This window comes from Parus major, chromosome 9, assembly GCF_001522545.3.
Source record: "Parus major isolate Abel chromosome 9, Parus_major1.1, whole genome shotgun sequence".
Taxonomy (NCBI): domain Eukaryota; kingdom Metazoa; phylum Chordata; class Aves; order Passeriformes; family Paridae; genus Parus; species Parus major.
This window is the reverse complement of record NC_031778.1, coordinates 23908554-23927210: the sequence shown is the minus strand read 5'-3', so window position 1 is coordinate 23927210 and position 18657 is coordinate 23908554. Positions and strand designations below refer to the sequence as shown.

Here is an 18657-nt window from a genome sequence, read left to right as displayed (position 1 = left end):
CAGCTGCAATGCCAGCTCAGGTTTGCTGGGAGCCAGCAGAGCGGTGCTGCTCCCTGGGAATGCTCTCCTGAGCCTCCCCAGCTCCGAGATCCCACTGAAGGACCCGAGGCCCATCTGTTCCCAATCAGGGTCTGGCTGATGGAATGCTGGAATTTATCAGGCCGGAGCAGGGGTGAGCACTGCAGGGGAGCAATGAGCTTTTCCATCCAGGCTGTCATCTGGTCCCCATTACCCCTCAGAACCACATAAAACATAATAACAACCACATTGGGGGCCAGCACGCTGCAACCTGCTCTGCCTGCCGCCTCCTCCCCTGCCAGGAATCCCCTGGAATGTTTGCTGGATGCATCTCCTCCTGCATGGCACTGCTGGAAAATGGTTCCAATGGTTTTCCTTGGATGTCACTGGATGTGGCCTCAGTGAGCAGGGGGGAGATGATTCCCTGGTCTCCCAGGGCTCTGTCCTTTCCAAAGGAGGAGATGGCAAATCCTTCAGCATCCTCGACACACAGATATTGTCAAATGCTTTCTTTCCAGCAGCTCACTCAATGTGCAAAGCTCTGGGCATCAATGGTGGCTTTTTAAATCCAAATTACCTAAAACCCGAGCAGAAGCACAGCAGAAAACATTTGTTATAACCAAATCCAGCAGCTGTGCAGGCTCCTGATGGGAATCATCTGCACCCAGCCACTCCCAAAGGCAGGATACCCATGGGCACGGGTCTGGCAGGTGTGGGATACCAGGAGAGCACACCAGAAATCCTGCAGGAAATGGGGGCTGTGCCAGGAGAAACAGGGCTCAATCCCAGCTGGATGATGTGGCTGTCCCCAAACCAGCAGGTCAGGACACCAATAGCCACAGAATCACCCCAGAACCTGCCCTGCTTTGGGGTGGAAGGGCCTGGGCAGCTGCCACCAGCAACATCCTGGAGGTACCAGGAGAATACAGGATCCCAACCCATCCCAAAAAATATGGGCTGAGGAAAACTCTGCTGAGCTCTGTGAAAACCAAAGAGCCTGACAAATATGGTGGCTTGTTGTTTTCCTCTTCTTTTGAGGAAAAGATCTCCAGGATTAAGAGGCTTTAAGTGGCATACATGAGGTAAAAAAAACACCTCAAATTGCTTCAGGTACATCAGAGATGTGGGTCAGGGCACAAGGCTTCAAACTAAGCAGGAACTGAACCAATAAATGGATTTTTGTGGGTTTGGGTTCTTTCTTTCTCAAATCCCCTCTCTGACTGCAGTGTTCTTCCAAAAGAATTCCCTTATGCATATGAGTCTGGTGTTGCAGCTTGTCTGCTCTGTGAAACACCCCCAGCTTAGCCCTTTTCTTTGGGATAAAACCTTCTGGCCAGCAGCCCAGTGCTAACACTGCTCCTGCTGTAGGATCATCACCCAATTCACAGCTCTCCTCTGCCCAAGGCACAGCCAGCCAAAAATAGTAAATATTCAACAACAGGGCTGACATGGCAATTTTTCAAGGTTTCTATGAGGCATCTTCAAAATGTCACAGACAGTTCATGGATCCACCCTGACACTTCTTAACCTGCAGCCCTTCCCAGCTGTAAAATCTGACACTCCAGTTAATATTGCATCCATTTGGACATGGAATATAAATTGAATGAGCTTAGAAGTCAACAAGGAGCCTGCAAATCACACCCTGTAAAGCAAAAATACTCCGTGAGGGGTAAGACCTACACAGCAAACATCTGACTCAAGAGCAAAAAAGCCAATTTGCAACTCACAGACAATTTAACAGAGCAGAGGTGCCTATTTTGTGTGTTTTGAACTTGCCTCTGACAGCTTCATTGCGTCTTCTCCAGCACCTGGATCAGGGCAGACACTCAGCTAATCCTCCCAGTCACTCGAGATATTGCAAATCTCTTTTCCAGGCTGCACAGTCCATTTATTTCCACATGGAGGTCTTGGATTTTCCTCACACTCCTGAGCCACTCTTATCCTTTATCCTTCAAACTGAGGCTCTAATTAATGCAGGCAATCCCAGAATGGTTTGGGTTGGAAGGGAGCTTGGAGCTCCTCCAGCTCCTGGGCAGGGACACCTTCCCCTGTGACCTTAGTGCCCAGATCTGAGGGGTTCTATAGGGAAATTGGGATATTCCCAAGGTTCTGTGCTCAGCAGCACATCCCCTTTTGGAGCAGTTCCCAGTCTGGGGTTAAGCAATGAGGAATTCACCCCATTTCCAGAGAGGCTGCCCCAGGTCAGACCCCACTGCCAGCAGAAACACCAACAGGGCTGGAATTCTGGTTAAGAGAGCAGAATTTGGCCCATCACCCCTTCTAAGGGGAAATTCTTCTAAGTGCCATTAACACCCTGCTGACCCCCCAGAGCTGCCACCTGAAATCCCAGGAAAGGCCTGAGCAAGGAAAGGAAAGGTTGGGAACACATTTTGCTGCTATTTCCTTCAAATACTCTGTGTCATGAGGGGGTTGCTCTGGAGTTATCATTTCATATCTTCCATGTCCTACATATTAAATTTGCAGTTCAAGACTCCCACACAGCCCACATAAAATCAGGCAGCTCTGTTTATTCATGTTTTCTAATCTTGTGTTTTCTGCTAAACACGTTGGTGAAATGTAAAACACGCCTTTGAGTGGGCCCTGTTAGAGTTTGGGATCTCTCAAGTGCAATAAATGCAGGTTTTTGGAGAGGTTTATGCAATATCTGGAATATTAACAGAGCTGTCCCCTGTGGAATGAGCTGGGCTGCATTTCTTCAACTGATTTAGAATGAGTCCCATAAATCTCTGCTCTGCACACGTGTCCCTGCTCAAGGAATTTCCATAGGAATGCTAGTTGAGGATTTTCCGGAAATTACAATAGTTTGAATGAATTTAGAAATAGTCACATGCCTAGGATGTATCATAAGAGGTATTGCAGAAAGGAAACTGAGCAATACATTAAAAAATATTCAATATATGGGATTTCATTAATGTGGGGTCAGAGCTCTCGGCACTTCAAAAGCCACGTTGTTCACTCTCATGTTTTCACTGGAATTTTATAGAACACAAGTTTTATCTTTAATTCTACCAAATAACTATTTCAACTACTAAACCTGGAATTTAAGGTATTTAGGAAATTATTCAGAAGCATAAGCTTTTGAAATATATATAGAGAAAGAGTTCTATCTCTGTTTTGAGTGGAAGCTGCTTTTCCACTTCTTGACCACTGAGAAAGGAAAGAAATCTTTTATCAGATTCAGTTGAGGCTGTTGGAGCTGAAGTGACTCTGTATTAGAAGGTGATGTTTGAAGTGACTGAAAATGTAATTGATTAAATTAAATTACATTGAATTGATTGAGGCAGCTGCTCTTTGGGATGGATGTGGTCCATGGAAATGCTGGGCTGTGAACAGCTCATGGCCACCAGTGAGGGGCTGGATGCACCCAAATTCACCTCAAAGGGATGAAACAGGAGATTCCCAACCCAACCCAGCCCAACCCAGCCCAACCCAGCCCAACCCAAAGCATTCACTTCAAAGAGGAGCAGAGCACAGACCCACCAGGGGTGAAAGCAGCAAACATTAAAGCACCCCAGGGATCGGTGAGATGGGATCCAACCCAACCCACAGAGGTCTCACCCTGCTGTGCCCTCAGGGAGTTTTGTGGTTGGAATGTGCTGCCCTGAGGCTCCTGACCTTTGTTGTCCCAATCCAGCTGATTTAATAACTTGATAACGAGGAAAGAGCCCCAGGTCTGCCCCAAACCAGCCCAGCAGGAGCCTCCTGGATCAACATTTCCATGGCACATGGGCTGTCCAGCACACACCCATCCCTGGTGTCTAACCCAGCTCCACAGCTCCAGCCTGGAGCTGGGAGTGTCCCCTTCCTGCCCTCAGGGTTCATTGCCCATGACATCCAAAAGGAAATCTTCACTTGAGCCTCCACAGGAGTCTGGGACAGGCAAGGATGTGCTGTGTCCCTGGGGGAAATGAATCCTGGAAGGTTTCAAAAGATTCCATTTGGGAAGGACGTTGTTTTCTGAAGCTGCTGTTCCTCCCTGCCTGTGCTGAAGGGTCTTTGCTCCCCCTTGCCTGGGCCCTGAGGGGAGGCCTGGGGCGTGTGGAAGCTCCTGGGAAGGCTCATCCCGCTTACCTTCGATCACACACTGCTCAGGGATGGGAATCCTCCTCCCCATCTCCATCACATATTCTTTTACTTTGCCCAGGTTTTCCTTCAGGTGCAGGTACAGCTTGTCCTGGTACTCCACAGGGCCTGTCCCTGCCCTTCCCTCCAGGGCCTTCTCCGGGGTCAGCTCTGGCAGATCGGCTGCCTGGGGGCAGTCAGCACTTTGGTGTGAAACCAGGGGGTTCCCCACGTGCATTGCTTCGGGGTGGACCCCGAAAGGCACTTGCTCGTGCTCCTGGCTGAGGTAGATCTCGGAGAAGGAGATGCCAGCAGGGATGTCCCCGTTCTCCTCGTCCGGCCCTCCCTCCGAGCTCAGCCCCTTCATCCTGAGCGCGTGCAGGGCCAGGCTCTTGGACCTGTGGGGGAACAAGCGAGGAAGGAAGGGGAAAAGGGCTTGGAATAGAGGCAGGACACAAAAATCCCCCCAAAACCTGCTCTGTGCAGCTGTCTCAGAAAGCCCAGTGTGGGGCTCACCGAGCCAGGGGCAAGAACCTCCTGCCAAATCTGCATTTCAAAAGCCAAGCTCAAGCCACAGCTTTAATAAGCAAATGAAATGAAATAATATCCAAATGATATCCACATATCCCAACATCTGCCACGGGGGGAGTGAGGCAGCCCCTCTGCAAGGATCTTATAACCCCAGGGGTGGCGTGGCTGCTTTACCAATCACATCATATAAATGCCAACCAGCAGCACTTCACTGAACCCCAAGCCAGCCTCCAGCTCCTCCTGCCCTGGATCCCTGATGGGATGGAGGGGAGCAAAGAGGGCAGAAGTGGCTGAAAGGGCAAATCCTGGAGCAGGAAGAGCAGAGCTCTGTGTGGAGCTGTGGGGCAGGGACAGCCTGAGGACTGTGAGGGTCACGTTGCTGTCATTGATAAATATTGTTAGTGATAACACCCCAGGAAATCTTCCTTTCTGTGCTACCTCAATGCAGTTATTTTCCTGCCCTTTTTGCTGCTTTAGGGCACAGAACAGATTAAATGGGTTCTTCCCCAGAGCAGCTGGGGCTGCCCCTGGATCCCTGGCAGTGCCCAAGGCCAGGCTGGATGTTGGGGTTGGGACAGTGGGAGGTGTCCCTGCCATGGCTGGGGGTGAAATGAGATGGGATTTAAGGTCCCTTCTGACCCAAACCATTCTGTGATTCTGGGATTTAGAAGGATTTCATCCAGCCCTTAAATTCATGGATGCAAAAATCAGTTAAAATTAGGTTTATGCTGCTTGTGGGTATTTCATGAGCAGAACAAACCCTCCATGTTTGGATAAAGTTTTATGACAAAACTGATCTCCCTGAACCCCACACACATTTTCCAGAGCCATACCTGTTAAACCTCATATCCTTCCTTTCTTCTTTAGAGACCTGGCCCAGGCTGTATCTCCTCACTGAGCCAGGGGTGCTGTTATCCACGTTTATTTTCTCTTCAAAAGCTTGGATTTTAACTTGCAGCTTTTCATCTTCTTCGTTGCCATTCACGACAGATTTTAAATCATCCAGTGGGACAGGACATTCTGCCTCAGGGTCATTTTCCATCCTGAGGAAGCAGAAAGCAGAGGTTTAACCCTGGCACGTTGTGCTCTTTGTGCTGATGCTGTGTCTCTGCCTGGGACTTGTGGTTTGGATCTGGTAAAATAATTATGTTTAAACAGATACTCCCTGAGGTTATTTTCAGGAACATCTTCTAGATCCACATCTCTGATGGATCAGAAACATTGAACATCTCTGATAAACCTGGATTAGAAAATGCCAAGCACCAGCAAATCACAACTCTGTCCCTGCTAATCAATTTTTTTCATCTAAACCCAAAGCATTCTCTCAAAATTCCTAAACACTGACTTATTGCATTATTTTCACGAGGCAAAAGTCAAGCTATTTGCAGACTTTATAGGATTCTGTGGTTTTAAAGCTTTTACCAAAGTACATGCAGTTCTTACTGAATTATTGCACTCTGAGAAAAAAACAAAAACCTTTTAAAACTCAGGAAAAGTTCTGAGCCATGTGACTCCAGCTCAGCAAAGAGAAAATGAAGAGTTAAAATGAACTTGTGGGACTGCAGGGTGAGTAGTTTTGTTTTGGATTTGTTATGTTTGTCTTAAAATCACAGAATCAGAGAACCAGTGGTTTGGGTTGGAAGGGACCTTAAATCCCATCCAGTGCCACCCCTGCCATGGCAGGGACACTTTCACTGCCCCAGGCTGCTCCCAGCCCCAAAGTCCAACCTCAGACACTTCCAGGGATGGGCAGCCACAATATGTAACATTTTAATGCAAAATTCAAAGGGAACTTTCAAATAAATTGAAGGGAAGCTGTTGATTTACAGGACAAAAAGAAATCTGCAGGAAAAGACACTGGTGGTAAAAATGTGCTGGGTTCCCTCAAAGAGCTTTGAAAATGGCTTTTTCTGGGTTCCTTCCTCACTCAGAGCCTGCAGAGAGAGACTGAGCTCTGAATATTTGGTCATTTTCTGGAGATCTGAACTTTGAGTATCTTCACTGTGCCTTGCAGATGCTGCAGCAGGGCTGGGCTCCCCAGGGAGCAGCAGCGAGAGCATCACTGCTCCTTCCCCTCTCCCTCTCCTGCTGGGATGGTGAGCACGTTCCCATCTCACTCCTGCACACAGGGAGAAACTGGCACCCAAAACCACCCAAAATCACAAAGCAAACAGCAATCTCCTGGAGGATCAAGGGGGATTGGACAGTATTTACTTTTTAAACTCTAGCCACAGCTCTAAAACAGGTTTGTTATGCTTCTGACTTTTTTTCAAACTTTTTTGTTTGATTTTCTTTTTTTCCCCCCAATGAACAAACATCTGAATAGCTAAATCTGTAAAACATGGATTTATAAAACCACAGAAGAGGGGTTTAACACAGCCCTTCCAAAGCAGCAGAGGCTCACAAGTCACGCTCGCAGTGGGGGAGCCCATTAAAAACTCTCCAAACTGCAAATTAGCAATTGTAAAAAGCCAGGTTTTTAAAAACAACCAGAAATGTGGCATCACAAAATGCACTTTTTCACTTGTTTTGATAAAGGCAGCTGAGGATATTTCTCAGGGGAGCTGGCAAGTTTTGTCTTGCTTTGTTTTTAATTTAAGCAAGATCTCATAATATATTAACACTGAGGAGCACTTGAAAAATATTCTTCTGTAATAAAGACCCTTGATGTGACCTTTCCTAACAAATCTTTCTGGGGATGTAGGACAAGATTTAATTTATTGGAAAGCAGTCACTCCAGCACAGCTCCCAACACTGCTCCCATTGTGGGAGCTGAGCTCGAAGGAAAACTTCTGTTCCCTGTGTAAATACGGGCAAAGCCTCAGGACACAGAGAGGGGATTGATGGACTGATGGACTTTGGGAGTGACAGACCCCAACCAGAGAGCCTTGGTGATGTTTGGAATTAAAAATGGTGTTTCAAACAGCACCTCTTTGTCCAGCATCCTCCTGCTGAGCTCCCATGGCTTTGTGAAGGGAGCGCAAGGAAATATTTATCTGAAGGAATTGTAAAGTCGTTATGGTTGGAAAAGGAACATGGATGAATCCTGTTTTCCATAAATAGAGCAGAAAAAAGTCACTTCCAGGGTGTGGAGGGTGGGCTCCTCAAGCCACCATCTCAGTTTTGCCCCGTTGCTGCCAGGATTTCCAAGTGGGAAGCAGAGGAGCTCCGAGTGCCCAGGAGCTCTCCTGTGCACCAGCCTTGTGCTCTCATCAGCTCCCTGGGGAGCCAAAAGCACAAACCTGCCCCAAAACCCCCAGCAGGGCTCCACCCCACCCCACTGGGATGCCTGGCAGCCCTCCCAGCTCCTCTCAAACCCACCACTGTTTGCAGCCTTGGCAAGAGGCACCAGGCATTGCTGAGGCTGCTGGAGCAGGATCAGTTTACCCCAAAGCTCTTTGCAGGAGGAGAAGGAGGAGGAGGATGCACGAGCTCATGGAGAAACCATAACTCCAAAAATAGTGCCAGGCTGCTGATGGCTTCCTGCTCTTAAATCCTCTGGAGAAATGCACCTCAGTGTCCAGGTGATGCTTTAGCATAAAGAACATTTCCCCAGAGCAGCAGCACCATTGCTACACTACCAGGGGGGTGCTTTGGGAACAAGAGCATCCCAAAGGGAAATGAATGAAAATTCACCTGGATTGTGGCCAGGCTTCACCTCTGTGCCTCAAGGGTGGATCAGGTGCTCCTGGTTTGCTAAGGGAGAGAAAATCACCTCCTCAAAAAGGATGGACAGGAAAGTTTGAAGAAGACAAGTGGTGGAGGAAAGATCATGGAATTGTCAGCAGAATCCCAGACTGGTTTGGGTTGGAGGGACCTTAAATCTCATCCCATTCCACCCTGCCATGGCAGGGACACCTTCCCCTATCCCAGATTGCTCCAAACCCTGTCCAGCCTGGCCTTGGGCACTGCCAGGGATCCAGGGGCAGCCCCAGCTGCTCTGGGTACCCTGTGCCAGGCCCTGCCCACCCTCTGAGTCAAGAACTTCCTCATATTTAACCTAAATCTCTCCTCTCCCAGTGTAAAACAACTCCAAGCAGCCACAAGGGCTGGGAGGAGCAGCACTGGTGCAGCCTCTTACGCTTGGTTCTTACCCAGAACGAGGACTTTGAAGCTTTCTTTCCCTTTAATTGACTACACTGCCCCTCTAGGTTGGATAAGTCCATTAAAACCCTGTATATGTTCTTTAAAAGCCCCTCTGGGACTGAATAACTTGCAATTTTGGGACAGTAAGGAGCAGCAGAGCATGGCCTGGTTTTAATTATGCTCCCAGTCCCTGCATGTAAAATTCCCTGTGTCAAACAACACTAGGCCAGCCATGGCTCTGCAGAAATCAGCTTCTCCTGATGTAAACACAGGAGCTTTGGAAGGAATGGTTATAATCCAGGCACTGAGTTTAAAATCCTGGATTCCTTTCACTCTGGATTGCTGCTCTTTAGCTCAGTGACTGCAGCAGCTCCAGAGCTGGGAGGGCACTTCCACATTCACATCTGGACTGGTCCAGCTTCCCAAGCACGAGTCAAAATCAACTCTGCTTAAATCAGCAGAGAATTCTCATTCAGCCTTGTCTGACTTAACTGAAATGTAAAAGCAAACAACTAAAATGCTACAGAATAGCTAAAAACTATGAAAAACCAGCATTTTTTTTTTTTTATTTAGTGATCTCTCACAGCCATGTTAAGATAACGAGGGCACAGAGGGTTGGGGAGGGAATGAAATATAAAATAAAGAAAGAAATAAATAAAATGAAGGAACTTAGACAGCAAATAATCTGTAACCACACTCACACTGACAATGAAGCTCCTACTCTTCAGGCAGTCCTTAACAAAAAGACTTTTAGTGAGAAACAGCCAGATTTTGATGAAAACCCTGTTTTTAAATGTTTTTGGGTTTTTTTTTAGCAGCTCTAGAGAGAAATGTTAATCACAGAATATAACAAGGAATATTTAACAAAAAAAGTGACTTTTCAACCATAAATGGAGGTACCACGATGGGTTGTGAATGCTGAGGGCTGGTTTTTGCTCAGGTTCTGTCACCAGGTGAAGCTTGGACATTTCTCACTTGTGGTGAGATGAGGGGCTCTGTCTGGATTCCTGTCCTTTTTCATTTGCACCTCTCTCCAGGACACCAATTTTCTGTTTCTCCACTGACCTCAGTGTTTTGTCTCCACCACTCCCAGTCTGGCTCCAGGGCTGGCCTTCACCGTTAGGAGTTTTCTGACATCTGTGTTCCATTTTTTTAAAGAATCACTACTCCTCTGTGCCCCCCTGACCCACTGCAGCACACACAGCTCTAATTATGAATCTCCCACTAATTAGAAGTGACTGCCACCCTGTATTTAAATAACATTTCTATCCTCACCGTGACGAACATCACAACACTTCAAACCTTAAGATGCACAGTCAGAAGCAGCTGAGTGAGCAGAACATCTCACTCTGGACAAATCTTCACTGGGGAGCTACGCCAGCCATTGTTCTCATCACCCTCAGTGGGCATTTTCTAGAATAAATGATAATTGTGAGGCCCGACTTCACTAATTTAATTTTAACCGAGGCGTTTTAGCTTGCTCAACTCTATTTATCCAGGGCACGGCTTTCTTCATGGCAACAGGAGCAGTTCAAGGGGGATTTTGGTGCCTGCCAGAGCCCTGGAGAGGGCTGAGGTTTGTGAGAACAGCAGTACCTGTCTGCAGCCGTGCTGTCGGTGTGGAGCTGCCGCAGGAGCAGCCTGGCGATGGCAGAGAAGCTGTTGCTCATGCGATAAATGTCCCTGCTCTGGGAGCCCAGGATGCTGGAGAAGGTGTCGGTGAGGCTCTTGATCTCCAGCAGCAGGATGTGGTGAAAGGAGTGCTCCATGCTGGCCAGCTGGTTCACCAGATACAGCAGGGATGTTCTGGCTCGCTCCTGGGCAGGGGGGAGATAAGAACAGTGCTGAACACAAGGATTCGTTGTTTGCTGCTCTGAGGGGTTTGTGTGCTGGGACTGAGGCGCTGTCCCCGGGGAGGAGTGGCTGCCCACAGTGGCAGAGGCAGCTGCCTCAAACACAGTTTATTTGTGGTTACACTGAAGTGACTTTTGTTCCTGCTTTGTTACCTAACCCAGGATGTCTTGTCTCCTCCTCAGACCTAGAGCCAGATCTCTGAAGGCTCTTTCAGGGCCCTACGTGGTTCTGGGTCCATGTAGGATCAGGGCCCCAGCAGCACCAAGCTCCTCTTTCACCTCTGATGAGCCCGGCTCAGCTACTTCATAAAACCAGAGAATGGTTTGGAAGGGACCTTAGAGACCACCCTGTCCCACCCCTGCCATGGGCAGGAACACCTTCCACAAGTTGCCCCAAGCCCCACCAACACCTCCAGGAATCCAGGGGAACATCCAGCCTGGATTTGAACATCTCCAGATTAGGGCTCCTCTCTTACAGTTGTCCTAATTAGATTGGGTTCCACAGTCCTAAAAACACCCAGCTGGGAAAAGCGGTGGAAAAACCAGCAATTAACTCAGGAACTCCCATCAGATCCTTCACTGGGGGAATCCTTTTCCTCAGGGAAGCCCACTTGGTCCTCAGCAGATTGATAGAGAAACTGGGAGAAGTTTGGATTTCAGGCTGTGCTGAAACACAAACAAAGGCAAAACCAAAGAGTTTTCTTCTTCCCAAGGGCCAGCAGGGAGCTCATGTGCCACGCACGTGGCTCTGGACCCTGCAGGGCCCCAGCCCCATCTCCTCCTCTCTTCTGGGACCTCGTAACCAGAGAGCAAAATCTGCTGAAAGTTTGATTCCAAATCCAGCTGGGCTATAAAAATACCCGGGAGGCTTTGGCAGGACATGGCCTGAGCATCACTTTTTTTGAAGAGCAAGTCAACGTAATTCAAGCAAAAGCAGCTCTGCTGCATCGTGCCATGACAGAGATAAATGGGAAAATTGGATCAGACAATTTGCATCCCTTCAGCCATATGGGGGAAAACTCCAGCTGCACCCTGGGCTGGGCTGATGTGACGAAGGAGATTTTTCCTCAATGGCTTGAGCAGGGTTGACTTTTTGGTGCGCAGTCACTCATTTATTTGAAAGCTGATCCTTCCTCCAAGAGATAAACAGGGGCTCAATTAACATTTAAAACACATTTTTGTTTTCTAAACAAACTGCAGCAGACTAAATGGAGGAGCAGTTTTGACCATTTTCCTGTCACTTTGATCCAGCTGGAGAGTCTCCAGCCATGCTGAAATGCTGCTACTCGCCTGGAGTGAGGTAAAAGAACAATAAACTCGCCTGAGTAATATAATATGTAACAGTTATACAAAACAAAATTAAAGCAAAATAGCTCAAGATGAAAGCAGCCGTTATCCCTGCCACAACTCTTATCCAAAATGTTTCACAAAGCCTATTTGGATGCACATAACCCCTTGTTATTCCAGCAATGCCTGTTTGATGTATTTGTGTATTTTCTCATAAGCAGCCCTTACATTTTATGGCATTACATCTGCCAGAAGGTGAAGAGCTAAAGCACAGGCGATGAGGTGTGGCAAAGTGTTGTCCTTCTTTCTTAAAAACAGGTTCAGGAGACTGCAAAAAGATCACAAGGCTTTCAGAAATAACTCCAACTCCCAGGTGGTTCAAAACATAGGGGAGAAAAATAAAGTGTCTGATCGCCCTGAGCCCCGAGATGCTTTTTCATTTGCACAAATTTATGGTTAAGGGACAAGTTCTGATTTCAGCTTTCCCCCCGAGAGTGTCGCTGACACCAACAGAAGTGGTGTGTGTAAACAAGGGGCAACCATTCAAATCCAGAGCTCTCCTCTCTCCCAGGGTCCCTGGAAGCACAAGAGGCTTTTTCTAGGAGCCAGCAAGGATTTGCTGCTCAGATCCACAGTCTCGACCATCAAGGGCCAAGCCTCAATCCTTGCCACCTCTTTTCCCCAGGCAAGCCTTCCAGTGAAATAAAACATCAACAAATAAAATTCCAGCACTGCCATTGATGTCTCCTTGTTTTGCTTGGCCAGGCAGGGGAGGCCAGTTGTTGTCTGAGAAGTGGCAGGATATCCATGGCATTGCTCCGTGACAGGACAGGGAAGAGCAGGAGAAGGGATGAGGGAGGGTTTTGGGAAGGCCCTGACATGGGGGCTGTGAGATGAGACTGTCAGAGGCACACGTGGGCTGATGGTTGGACTCGATGGTCCTGGAGGTCTTTTCCAGCCTGGGAGATTTGGATTCCACGATCTCACCTCTGCTCAGGAATCAGGAGGCATTTCCTTCTCCTTTTAGGTGAGGTGGTTTTCAGTAAGACCAGCTTGGACAGGGTTTGGAGCAACCTGGGGTAGTGGAAGTGTCCCTGCCCACAGCAGGGGAATGGGTAAAGGTCCCTTCCAACCCAAACCACTCTGCCATTCTAAAATCTCCCACTATTCAGAATTATTCACACTTCCAAACATTTTAGAGAGCAAAACAAGAGAGGAGCCGTTGATCTCCTGGTGGAACATTCACCTCCACCACCCTTTGTGTGTTGTTTTCATCCCTGTTTTGAAGTTCAGGGTCCCTGGATGTCAGTGACAAACAGCAAAGGACAGAAGTGTCCTGCCCGTGGGCTGGGATGCTGCTGAGTCCTAAAAAATTCCTAAAAAATCAGACTCATGACACAGGACATGGTGAGAGCTACTCAACACTTACTCCAGGGAGAGCAGACATTAATTATTCAGTGCAGGCTGTGTGTGCTCCACTCAATAGATTGGTGCAGCCACATAAACCAACAGGTCAAAAATATGAGGGGAAAATATTCTTTGAATCACGTCCTTGTAAACTTTACTCTAGTGTGTAATTTCCAGCACTACATGAAATCCAACAGGGCCAGTTGGTTCCTCGCTTATTCTTGGTTTGGTATAAAACAATCACAGCAACAAAAGGCAAAATAAACAAATTCAGCCCCTTTGAAGTAGCAGAACTCAGCGGAAATGGAGCCTCAGAGACACCCAGATGGGGAGAGCTGGTTCAACACCCCAAAACACAGAATCCAAATGAAATCCTTCAGTTCTGAGCCCAGCTGTGCTCAGCTGAGGATTGGCTGGTTAGCAACTGTAAAGTTTCTAGAAAATGCTGACTTTCAAATACTGAATACAGCATTAAATGTGATCACCTGCAGATCTTATAAAGTAAAACTTGCTGGGGAATGGAAGTAAACAAGGAGAGAACAACAAACTTCATTTGGCTCCCAGGCCTCAATGGGATTTTGGCTCCTCTTTCCATACAACAGAAATAAGATTTACAAAGCCAAACCAAATCTGGTTTTGATTCTTCAGAGATAAATTTAATTTTACATGAATATAAAGCTCCAGATCAGTAGAAAGAGCGAGGATGGTGCTTTCCTGTGCTGCTCAGACACACAAGGCCCTGCCAATACACGCCCAGATTAATTGCCAAAGGGGAAAGGACTGGAATAAAATCATCTTTAAGGTCCCTCCCAACCCAAACCATGATTCCATGGCAGGGAGTCTGGTTACTCAAGAAGACACAAATATATGGATGCATTACTTCCTATCAGATTAAAACCAACCCCAACCAACCCAAGCAAGTCCTTTTGTTTCCCACCTCACCTCATCGAGATGTCCAACAGCTCCAAAGATCTTTGCTGTCTGCCCAATCAAACTGGGAAAACTCTCACCAATTTCCCTCAGTGTGGGAAGGAAAGGGGCCAAGGCTGCAGGTTCATAGCTGGATATTTCCAGAAGGATGTTTAGAATCACCTCGCTGTGGTTGGGGTCCCTCAGGTGTCCAAATAAAAATGGCAAACACTCTTTCAGCACCTGTTAAACAACCAGAAACAAATTGGAGCTCTGTTTTGAATTGTGAACACATAGAACCAGAGGAGATACAACCACCAGAGTGATAAAAATGAGCCACCAGATTCTGAGCTAATAGAAGAGTTTTCCACCCTTGGTGACCTTTGCATGGAGCTATCGCTGAGGTCAATCCAAGTTCAACTGAACATATGGAATAAGGGTAAACTCTGCTTTAAAATATGGCAGCTATGCATAAATAAGTAAGGAAATGCCCAATTTTTTTTAAAAAATAAGACCAAAAAAATGCCTTTATCAAATATTTTCCTTGCTCCAGGCCAGTCTATATTTTATTGGTCAAAACAACATAAAGACTCAGCCTTCCTCAATGATGCAGTAAATTAAAGTACTTGTAGAAATTTCTGGGTTCCACCAGAAACTGAACAATGTGACAAAGTCAGGAGCTGGAATAGAGGGAAAAACGGGAGGCAAGACCCTCACTGCATAATAAATGTGCTGTGGGTAAGATTTTATTTCTTGTTAGAGCCCAGTTTTCAGGAGACTGAGGGTGTAGCCCTTGGAACCATCTGCAAACAGGATGAAATTGTGTACAAGTCCCCACTGAGGGATTAATTCAGGGTAAACAGACACACTAATGCACCTTGGATTCAGGGAAACTGCTGCATCTGTGGAAAAACACCCAGACACAGACACAGGGCATGAAACAACCCCTTCCTCTGTTCTTTTTTTTAAGGATTATCAGTTCTCATCAGTTCCTAAATCATGCTAATTGTCCTTGACGTGGATTTTAATACAGTTCGTGTACACTGACAGGAGCACAGTTATGGGAATTCACACCCAGCTGACAGAGGAAGAGCCAAAAACATTGGGGACAAATGGTTTAACCCAAACCTTTTGGTCCAGCAGAGTCTTTGCTCTGTTCTCCTTATGACCAGGTGGAGAATGGACTGGAATGAAAGAATTTACAGGGAACTAGCCTAGGAAAGCACTGTGGGATTCCTCCCTCAGCGAGCCCTCAAAAGGAGGGGTGGGGAGATGTTCCTGGTGTGATTTACCCCCAGTTCTCTCTTCCTGGCCACGGTGTGCAGGAGCCTGAGGAGGTGGAGCTGCTCGGATGGGTCCAGCTGGGCCAGGGGTGCCACCAGCTCCCGCAGGCGCGCGCGGATCGGCTGCGGCCGCTTCTCGTAGAGCGCGGGCAGCACCCGCAGCAGCATCGAGTTCCCTGGGGACACAGCAGGGACAGGGAGCAGCTGTCAGCCAGTGCCCAGCACTGGGGACAGCCCCACAGCACCAGCACCCTCCTGGAGACACCAGTGCAACAATCGCGGGACCGCTTGGGTGGGAGAGATGTTAAAGCTCATCTCGTTCCACCAAGTTGCTCCGAGCTGGCCTTGAAGGATCATTAGTACAAATCCAGGCAGGCATAAAACTGTAGAAAATTATATATTGGGCCAAGAAAGCAAGTAAATTATCAAAATAGAGCAAATCATTGCAGGCGTAACAACATTATGTAAAAAAAACCCAATTAATTCCTATTAATTATCATTTTATTTCTGATTATCATGAGAACACTGCTTAATGAGCTTTCAGTTTTGGATGGTGCTCTGTTGAGTCCTAGGCCAAACTAAGTGTGATTTCAATTAACAAAGAAACAAAAAGAAGAAAGAAGGAGAGAAATGACAAAGAAACAACAAAAACAACGAAAGACAAAAACTACAATTCTCCTTTGCCGAGGTTCAGATTTTCAAATTAAATAAGCATCAGATGGAAGGAATAGTTGGTTAACAGAGAACCAAACATGCATTCAAACAGAAATAGTAAAGGATGCCATTTCCAGGAATAGAAAGGAGCCAGAGAGAGCCAACTGCAGACAGACAGAGATATATGCTAAACCCTCTCTCACACGTTTTTTTAAGATGTCTGTGCATAATTCAATTTGAAGCCCAGGCTCATACCAAAATATATAACTTCACATCGCAGTACATGCCTGCCTCAATGGATTTAAGTTTCACTTGAACAACATATGGAAAACATCTGCCTATTGCAACCTAGTATGGCTCCTTTTTGTAAACCCTTGGAAGTCCTCACGGCCTCTTTGGTTTGGTTTCCAAGGGGAATCAGCTCTCTGGCCTGCTGCTCTCCTTCCCGTTTACATCTGACTGGGTGACTTGTGAAGATAAGCAGATCTGTTCATGGATGGCAGGAAAAGGATATTTGGGTTCAGACTGGAGCACGTGGGGCTCTTGCCAGGTACAGAAATGCACCCCAGGACATGGCTGGGTCTCACAGCCTCCCCCCAAGGCAGGAAACGAGCACAGCCCTGAGCCCAACAGCTCGTAATCATCCTGAGGGTCCTGATCCTTCACAGGAGGGGCTCTCCACTGCAGCCAGCCACACTTCTGCACCTTATCCTGCTTGGACAATCCCTGGCTGCTTCCTGAAGGCTGCTCTGAGCCCCCCGTGCAGCCCCAGCACTGCCAAAGGCCAAGTCAGACCCCAATCCCACCCCACAGACACAGCAAGTTTCTCTTGTTCTGTTCCACAGAATCACAAAGGCCAGGGGCAGAGATTTGCTGATGAATCACCCTGAAATGATGAGCAAACTGCTCCATTCTGGCCATTTCCTAACCACGTTCCCTGGGCTCTTCCTGATGCTCCCAGTGGATGTGGATAAAAAATGTCACCACTAATATTCCATGGCATTGATGCCAAGCACCAATTCCCCCAGAGGGAGAACCTGGAGATCAGGGAAAGGTTCCTCCCCCACAGGGTGGAACAAGCACTGGAAAAGCTCCCCAAGGCTGCCAGAGCTCCAGAAGGTTTTGGACAGCGCTCCCAGGGATGCCCAGGGTGGGATTGTTGGGGGGTCTGGGCAGGGCCAGGAGCTGGACTGGAGGATCCTTGGGGGTCCTTTCAAACTCAGGGTACTCAATGATAAAAAAGGTGAGAGGATGGATTCACTGGAACTTTTCTCACGTCATAGTTCGAAATTGAAACATTTTGTACTGAATACACCAAAAATGATTTTCTCTCTGGATGACATCATCCTTCCAGCACCAAGTCCTTTCTTTGCACTTGCCCTTGCTTAGTTTGCACTGGAATTTTTCTGCCCACATGGAGCAGAGCCCTTAAACTCCAGTCAAATTTCAGCAACGATTGCAAAAGATGAAATTCCCGTATTCCTGGACAGGCAAATTTCCTGTCAGCTCTAGAAGTGAGATGGGAAGGGATCCAAGAGGCAGTAACAAAAATAACAGCTTCAAGCAAGGAAAGACACCGACCTGAGCCATGCTATTGCCTAAGCTGGGATGTCAGGGATAGGAAGGGATCTGGGAAGGAAGACTGATTATTTAGTCTGGCAAACGAGCGTTTGGAGCGTGGGATGTATCACAGGAGTGATGCAATCACAGATGATGGACTGCAGCCACCAAACCTCTCTGAACAAAAAATACTTTGTGCTAGCGCAGCTTTGGGCAGTTTCCTGCAGCAAACACTGCTGGGCTGATACTCCCTAACCAAGATAAATGAAAAGCAAAAGCAATCAGAGCAACCCCCTCCCTCTGCAGCGAGATTGAAGTGACCTCACTGACATGGAATTGCTTTTAAGTGAAGAACCTGTGTGCACACGTGTAAATAATCCCAGATATCCCAGTTTGGGTCTGTTCTTCAGAGACCTCAAGAAAGGTCAGCAGGCACAACCCAGTTGGCCATATTCTGGTCTTTTCATGTTTGAGGTAGCAAGGGATACTCAGAGCTGTTTGTCACATCTTTATGGGCTCCGAGGGGAGCTCCCCAACCCCCTGATTCCCAGGGGTGATATCAGGAATTCTGAATAATTCACTTTTCTCCAGTCTTGCTTCACCTGCCTCAATCTAAACTAAGAGCCTGAAAATGAAAATGAGTGAGAATGGAAAAAACACCCTACCCAACTCCCTAAATGGTTTCCTTCCCTCTTCCTTCCCTGACCCCCAGATTAGATTTTCTCATCCTTCCCAAGCTGGGAATGACACAATTCCAGCACCAAGTGTCCCACAGCTGGGGACACACCATGGCAGCACATGAGCCAGGGTGGGACCCCAGGGCTGTGGCTGGATGATGCCAGCCCTGCACCCACTCTGGAAAAAGCTTTCCCAAGCTCCAGCTCTGCCCGTGCCAGCAGCAAAGAGAGCTGGGGAAGAACAGGGGCACTGGAGCTCATTGCTGTGTCCCCTGGAAGATGGGCTTTCACTCCAAAGGGAGTTTCCAA

The 18657-nt window shown here is 47.5% G+C and overlaps 1 protein-coding gene across 9 annotated transcripts in view; it reads right to left on the bottom strand.

The window, feature by feature from the left end:
- Nucleotides 1-18657, bottom strand: part of VEPH1 (ventricular zone expressed PH domain containing 1) — a 53334-nt gene that overhangs the window by 15459 nt on the left and 19218 nt on the right. For 6 of the 9 annotated variants that reach the window (XM_019007847.1, XM_019007848.1, XM_015638059.1 and 3 more), the window contains 6 exons: nt 15467-15633; nt 14208-14417; nt 10315-10535; nt 8269-8328; nt 5466-5675; nt 4111-4499 (listed from right to left, as the gene is read on the bottom strand). In XM_019007847.1, the coding sequence (XP_018863392.1) occupies nt 4111-4499; nt 5466-5675; nt 8269-8328; nt 10315-10535; nt 14208-14417; nt 15467-15633 (1257 nt within the window). Of the gene's footprint in view, nt 1-4110; nt 4500-5465; nt 5676-8268; nt 8329-10314; nt 10536-12086; nt 12187-14207; nt 14418-15466; nt 15634-18657 lie in introns of those variants that run through there. The other 3 variants (XM_015638060.1, XM_019007852.1, XM_015638063.1) reach the window with 3 other exon arrangements.